Below are 7708 nucleotides of genomic sequence, written 5' to 3' on the forward strand. Positions count from 1 at the left end.
AAAAAACTGCGGCTCGTGTTTTGAAATTAAACTTTTTTTTTTTTGAGTGTTTAGTTTCTTTTTTTTTTTTTTTTTTTGCAATTGAAAGAATAACAACAGTTATGAAGGACGTCACATGAAGTTATACAAGCTACACAAATTAACAAAATATACCAATGATAAAGAAGAAAAAAAAGAAAGAAAGGAAAGATTTTTTTAAAGATAGCTTACAATAGACTGAAGAATGTTAAAAGTTTTAGAAGCCTTTGAGTTCAAAGGATTTGACATTCTTAAAAGAATTAAAAAGGGACTTTATATCAGATGAAAACATTCTAAAGTTAGGTTTGCAATGAATGGTTCTGGCTTTATGAAGGTGAAATTTACCCAGAAAACAAAGCAATAAAACAATATGTTCCAGATTAATGTCCTTGGAATGAAAATCTGACCAAAAAATGATAGATTCTGTTATTTCTATCATTTTGTTACAGCAGGAAAAAATGAACATGGTGACTTCTGACCAAAAAGACTTGGTGAATGGGCAATGATAAAACATATGTAGAATAGATTCTTCATCAGTATTACAAAATGAACACATTGAGGAAATATTCTCAGAAAATCTGCTCAAGAATAAATTACAAGGGTACTTCACTTTATTACTATATTATGTACTTTACTATATTGTGTGTTTAAAGTTTTCATTAAGGCAATATTTTATGTAAGTGCAAACCTAAAAGTGACTTTTTTGGTATGACCTGAGCTTCTTCAGTTGTGTATATGGTGTAATGCAGCAAAAACACACCAAAAACCAAAGCAAAGGCTTGATTTTTATCAAAATTGTTTTCATTTTTATTTTGGTCATCTCCAGAGGCTCAGTTTTTCCACACAGGGACAATCAAGGAACATCAAAACATTTAAAATATGTAATAAAGAGTATGCAGTGACACTTAAAAGTATGGGCTCAGATATGAGACATATATGAGAGTCCATGAATTAAAAATTTGCACCAACAATTCATTCAACATGCTAAAACTTTCATCTTTCCATCTGCATAATCTAAAATACTTTACCGTTTCGTCCATGTCATTAATCATACTCAACCTCCTGTAGACGTTTGCTGGCGTCCAAGCGAGGTTAAGATTCAGTACCCTTATTATTCTGAACCATGTCTTTCTTACAGTCCTTTTCTTTTCCTTCATCTTTCACACAACATACTTTTGGAAACATTTCTCTAAATACTGCAATTAGACCCGCGGAGGTCACATTGAAGTGCCATTATCTCACAGAGTTGCCCTGTTCTAGTGCAATAATAACAAAAGCAAACATTAAAACACTCTAATAATAATAATAATTTTTACTTGAGTTGCCAACAAAAAGAAGCAAATGTTCCAATGAAAGAAAAATCAGATGTTACTGTCCTCCTGACCCCACTATCTATCCATTTATAACATTGATTCTGATTGGATGTTTGTCACTTTATTCTTCCCTGTTCTGTACAGAGAGGAACTGACCATCAGAACGGTAAAGAAATACACAAAAAAGAGAGTGATTTATAATCGTAAACACTGTTATCCACCCATTCCGTGTTTAAGAACATTCTTTCTGCCTTCCTCTGGTTATTTTTGGCCCCGTTTGTCTAGTGCTAATTTCTACTTCATTTGATTGAGACACTAAAACTGTTCCATATACGTTTTGCTACATTTACTCAAACTTGGACACACTACCACCTCCCCAAACACCTTTCCTCCTTAAGCATCGTCCTCAGCCTCTTCCTCAAACTCGCCCTCTTCCTCGGCGGTGGCGTCCTGGTACTGCTGGTACTCAGAAACCAGATCATTCATGTTGCTCTCTGCCTCGGTGAACTCCATCTCGTCCATCCCTTCTCCTGTGTACCAGTGGAGGAAAGCCTTACGCCTAAACATGGCTGTGAACTGCTCGGAGATACGCTTGAACAGCTCTTGGATAGCCGTGCTGTTGCCGATGAAGGTGACGGCCATTTTGAGACCCCTAGGCGGAATGTCGCAGACGGCGGTTTTGACGTTGTTGGGGATCCACTCCACGAAGTAGCTGCTGTTCTTGTTCTGGACGTTCAGCATCTGCTCGTCGACTTCCTTCATAGACATGCGGCCACGGAATACGGCGGCGACGGTCAGGTAGCGTCCGTGTCTTGGATCGCAGGCCGCCATCATGTTCTTGGAGTCGAACACTTGCTGCGTAAGCTCAGGCACAGTGAGGGCGCGGTACTGCTGGCTGCCTCGGCTGGTCAGAGGGGCGAAACCGGGCATGAAGAAGTGCAGACGGGGGAAGGGCACCATGTTGACAGCTAATTTGCGCAGGTCAGCATTCAGCTGGCCAGGGAAGCGCAGGCAGGTGGTGACGCCACTCATGGTGGCGGAGACCAGATGGTTGAGGTCACCGTATGTGGGAGTGGTGAGTTTGAGGGTGCGGAAGCAGATGTCGTATAAGGCTTCATTGTCTATGCAGTAGGTTTCATCCGTGTTCTCCACCAGCTGATGGACGGACAGTGTAGCGTTGTAAGGCTCCACTACAGTGTCAGAGACTTTTGGGGAAGGCACCACGCTGAAGGTGTTCATGATGCGGTCTGGGTACTCTTCACGAATTTTGCTGATCAACAGGGTACCCATACCAGACCCGGTACCACCGCCCAGGGAGTGAGTGAGCTGGAAGCCCTGCAGGCAGTCACAGCTCTCAGACTCCTTACGGACCACATCCAGAACAGAATCTACAAGCTCCGCCCCCTCTGTGTAGTGGCCCTTGGCCCAGTTGTTACCAGCGCCGCTCTGTCCTGTAAGGTCACAGGGAGGAAGCACACACATCAGACTGTGTAAGATGAGGCATTTCACATCCTTTCCGTTTGCAACTATAATGTGATACTTTTAACATATTTTGCACAATTTTAACGTATTCCCTTTTGCCAGTCACTCACCAAATACAAAGTTGTCTGGTCTGAAGATCTGTCCGAAGGGTCCTGAACGCACAGAGTCCATGGTGCCAGGCTCCAGATCAACTAAAATTGCTCTTGGCACATATTTACCTCCTCCACGAGAGAGAGAGATAGAGAGACAGGGACAAGGGAAAGCTCAGTACATGTAAGAAATTAAATATATAAAATAAGTTATTTTAATACCTGCATGCAGGTTTAAGGCTTTAAAAAAATGATGTAGAGTAAGTATTTTTCTCTTGACCTCTAGTCACCAAGTCTCATCTCAACACATTTTTTGAATAGTTATACTTTAATGTTGACTTAATTACAGCTGTACAGTATTTATATTTATAGAGCCAAATATATTGTTTTCTTATTTAACTAAAACATTAAAAAGAGAACATCGGAACATGGTCAAAAGGCTCTCAGTAGAATGTTGTTGCTGGTGTTACTTAATTCAATAATTATCATCATCCACAGAGTTAATATTTAATAATTGTATTAATTATTAAATATAACAATTAAAATTTATTCTATTCTATAAATGTATTCTATTCTATAACTAAATAGTCAACATGCATACATTTTCATGGAATATTCAATGTTTATAATGTATTTTACATTAATGACAACTTTTTCCAAAAAATTAAAAAATTTAAAAGTATAACATATTTTACAAAAATAGAAATTAAAAAAAAAATCAGACAGGCCAAAGTTTCAAGTTTATCTCAAGGGGCTTTTTTCCCCTTTTCATGATTTTCAGTTTTGTGTTTTTAAGAACTAAATAAGCAAACCTATTACCTATAAAACCTATCAAATTTAGCATTAAACAGGAATTTCTCCGCCCCCTCTGTGTAGTGGCCCTTGGCCCAGTTGTTACCAGCGCCGCTCTGTCCTGTAAGGTCACAGGGAGGAAGCACACACATCAGACTGTGTAAGATGAGGCATTTCACATCCTTTCCGTTTGCAACTATAATGTGATACTTTTAACATATTTTGCACAATTTTAACGTATTCCCTTTTGCCAGTCACTCACCAAATACAAAGTTGTCTGGTCTGAAGATCTGTCCGAAGGGTCCTGAACGCACAGAGTCCATGGTGCCAGGCTCCAGATCAACTAAAATTGCTCTTGGCACATATTTACCTCCTCCACGAGAGAGAGAGAGAGAGACAGGGACAAGGGAAAGCTCAGTACATGTAAGAAATTAAATATATAAAATAAGTTATTTTAATACCTGCATGCAGGTTTAAGGCTTTAAAAAAAATGATGTAGAGTAAGTATTTTTCTCTTGACCTCTAGTCACCAAGTCTCATCTCAACACATTTTTTGAATAGTTATACTTTAATGTTGACTTAATTACAGCTGTACAGTATTTATATTTGTAGAGCCAAATATATTGTTTTCTTATTGAACTAAAACATTAAAAAGAGAACATCGGAACATGGTCAAAAGGCTCTCAGTAGAATGTTGTTGCTGGTGTTACTTAATTCAATAATTATCATCATCCACAGAGTTAATATTTAATAATTGTATTAATTATTAAATATAACAATTAAAATTTATTCTATTCTATAAATGTATTCTATTCTATAACTAAATAGTCAACATGCATACATTTTCATGGAATATTCAATGTTTATAATGTATTTTACATTAATGACAACTTTTTCCAAAAAATTAAAAAATTAAAAAGTATAACATATTTTACAAAAATAGAAAAAAAATCAGACAGACCAAAGTTTCAAGTTTATCTCAAGGGGCTTTTTTCCCCTTTTCATGATTTTCAGTTTTGTGTTTTTAAGAACTAAATAAGCAAACCTATTACCTATAAAACCTATCAAATTTAGCATTAAACAAGAATTTGAACCATGTTTTCTTCTCTACTGTGACAATTTTCCGAGTTAAACAGCTTCTCGAACAAGAAAAAAAGTAGGGCTGGACTTGATTTTGTCCATCGGGAATTGGTTGGATTGTTTGATCATTGTGGGAATTGTTGGATCATTGTTGTTTGCTAATAGCGGTGTTCATTTAATGTGAGTGACAGGTTGCTGGAGAAGAGGGATGTTTGTCCTGCCCTCACGCCAGTATAGTGGGCGGAGGAGGTAGCAATGTTTTTGAATAAAGATTACGGTGCCATTTTTTTTCAATGGTGTGCACATATAAATAATTTATGATAAACATTGCAACATTCCATAAAATAATAAAAACTTTTGATTTCTTGGTGACTTTAATAATATATTAGTTGATGTCATCATCCTGTACGTGCTAAAAGCATCTCTAAATGTATTACAATTTAGCAGTAAATGTGTACTGTTCTTAAAGAGGGCATCTTTCCCATCTTGCCCTATATGTGAGTCTTAGTAAAGTACCTGTAGCTTCATTATAGTAGACGCTGATTCTGTCCAGCTGCAGGACACTGTCTCCATGGTAGGTTCCTGTTGGGTCGATCCCATGTTCATCACTGATCACCTCCCAGAACTGCAAACAACACACTGTAATTGAAAGCATCTCCCCCTTGCAATTTAATGCAATTCAGTAATCATTTCAGCAATTCATTTATGCAAGGCTAAATAAATTCTGTCCTGTAAATCACATTTGAAACACTTTGAGAAAAGGTGTAAACTAATCTAGCACTAATCTGTAATCTGCAATGACTGGAATTTGTTCAATGAGTTTTAGCTGAGAAAGAGGCTTTATGGATGTTTAAATGATTAATTCTATGTCACTGTCCAAGTGACCTTAATCTGAAACAGAAGCGGAGAGAGAGGGGTCGGGGTGGACTTAACAAGGCTGCAAGGGAATGGAGAAAGAAAAGATTGTTCTTGGGGTATATTGAAAATAATTGTTTTGAAAGAATGAGGCCAATAAACTGGAGGCCGCTGACTGACAAAGCCCTAATGTGACCCTGTTCTGACACTCGCTTATCAAAACCTGTTACATTTCTGCTGTGTCATCATAATATACCATGTGGACACACATAAAATCATTCGGCTTCACCCATTTGACCTTTTTAACCACAATTTAAGACGATTATCCCATCATTTTGAATTAATCTGATTTCACCAAATATTTAATCCACCAAATCAAAGGTTTCTATAAATATGTAATTTACTCATTAATTATTCATATTTCATTTACATCTGTGCCATAGCAGGGATGAGCAGCAGCTGTTAGAGCCATCAATCCATTTGTGGATGCCTCCTGGTCCCCACCCTGACCTCAGAGGAGTTCAACAGACACTCGCAATCTCATCATTTGAAAGGCATGTCAAAGTTTTATAATGGATGAAGACGATTTAACCTAATTTCTGATGCCACAGAAGGCATGCAACATCTCATGGGCAATCTTTAAAAAATATGCATCTTTAATGAAGCCATGGGTGTGAATATGTCCTTATTGCCGGTTGGGTGCTTTAATCTCTGTTGATGTGGTAGAAAATCAGATTTAATAGATTAACTGGATATTTAAAATTCGCAAACGTTGATAATCCTTTTGTTATAACACTTATAGTAAAAAGAAAGCTTTAAATATATTTATGAAATTCTCTACTATCATTCTCCATCGCCCCACCCTTCCCATCATCCTCCACATGACCACGGTCAATTTCTGCACATCGATAAAAAGACGAATTTAGTTCAAACTAAACAAAATTGTTAAGGTATGCGGTTGTAATATTAGTTCCACGTGTCATGGCTCGCGCACTGGTCCTGACAGCTGGTTAAAGGGCTCGTGGCACTGATAACGGGTAGTACCGAGAGAGCTGCTGTTCACATCTGATCCGCCACACCCGGTGCACGGTCAAGAATGAGAGAGAGAAAGAGGACAGACCCCCCATTCCCCAGCGAATCCATTCACCCACAGCTCTGATTTACAGACAGAGATTTATAGTTGGAGTCTACGGAATTTGAGCATCATTTATTTAGATAAGCTATACAGATCCTGTTAAAGAAATAGTGTGAACGAATGAGGAGTGGGATCCGCATATTTTGGGCGTGAATAAAAGGGGTTCAGATGAGGCAAAAAAAAAGAGACAAAGATTATTGTACATAAACTGGGTCTATAAAACTGCCCAACGTGTTGCCATAGTGTAATGCATTATTAATAACCTTTGGTAAGGGTGCAAAGCAAAATAAAACAGGTAGCCTATGTTCTGCAAAATATGCCTAATATATTTAATATGCTGAGAAACAATAAGAAGAGCAAATATTTCTATTTTAGATTAGGTAAAGACTTTGAACTAAAATTGCACGGATTCATTGTTGCATTCTGAGACTCTTTTGCTGTTATTTAGTCGTAGCTGTTAAATATAAATGACTCACTTTTTACTCTGAAAAACTGTTCTTACCTTGGCACCGATTTGGTTTCCGCACTGACCGGCCTGGATATGAACAATCTCCCTCATTGTTAGAAATTGTGTGAGAACTTCTCAGATAATCCTGAAAAGTAACGGCGTGGCTCACTAATCATTTGGAAAAACCGGACAAAGGCTTTATATTTCTGGATTGTCTCCAGATCGAGGCTGGAATAGTAGTGGGCGGGGCACTGCTGGATGTTGAGAAACCTGATTGGTCCAAGACACATTTTAGTGACGGGGATTGGAGTGCAGACCGGAAGTATATAGGGAGTGCCAACAAGGATTGTAATTGTATGTCGAAAAAAAGAGAAAAGTCTGCTGATTGTATCCAGTTGTGCTTTTCTTATTAAGGTTTTTTAGTCACATATTTAAAGCAAATGTCCTTCCTGACTAATGCTTTTACATCCGGTTGATTTGTAGCTTTACTATCTAA

General features: G+C 37.8%; 1 protein-coding gene across 1 annotated transcript; it reads right to left on the reverse strand.

Moving 5' to 3' along the window:
- Positions 1-828: 828 nt before the first annotated feature.
- On the reverse strand, positions 829-7425 carry tubb5 (tubulin, beta 5). Its single transcript, XM_016267758.1, has 4 exons — positions 7267-7425; positions 5291-5399; positions 3957-4067; positions 829-2782 (listed from the first exon to the last, which is right to left on the reverse strand). The coding sequence occupies exons 1-4, from the start codon at positions 7321-7323 to the stop codon at positions 1725-1727; spliced, it is 1335 nt and encodes a 444-aa protein (XP_016123244.1). The 5' UTR covers positions 7324-7425; the 3' UTR covers positions 829-1724.
- Positions 7426-7708: the final 283 nt, after the last annotated feature.

This window comes from Sinocyclocheilus grahami, unplaced genomic scaffold (assembly GCF_001515645.1).
Source record: "Sinocyclocheilus grahami isolate Dianchi unplaced genomic scaffold, SAMN03320097.WGS_v1.1 scaffold40.1, whole genome shotgun sequence".
Lineage (NCBI taxonomy): Eukaryota > Metazoa > Chordata > Actinopteri > Cypriniformes > Cyprinidae > Sinocyclocheilus > Sinocyclocheilus grahami.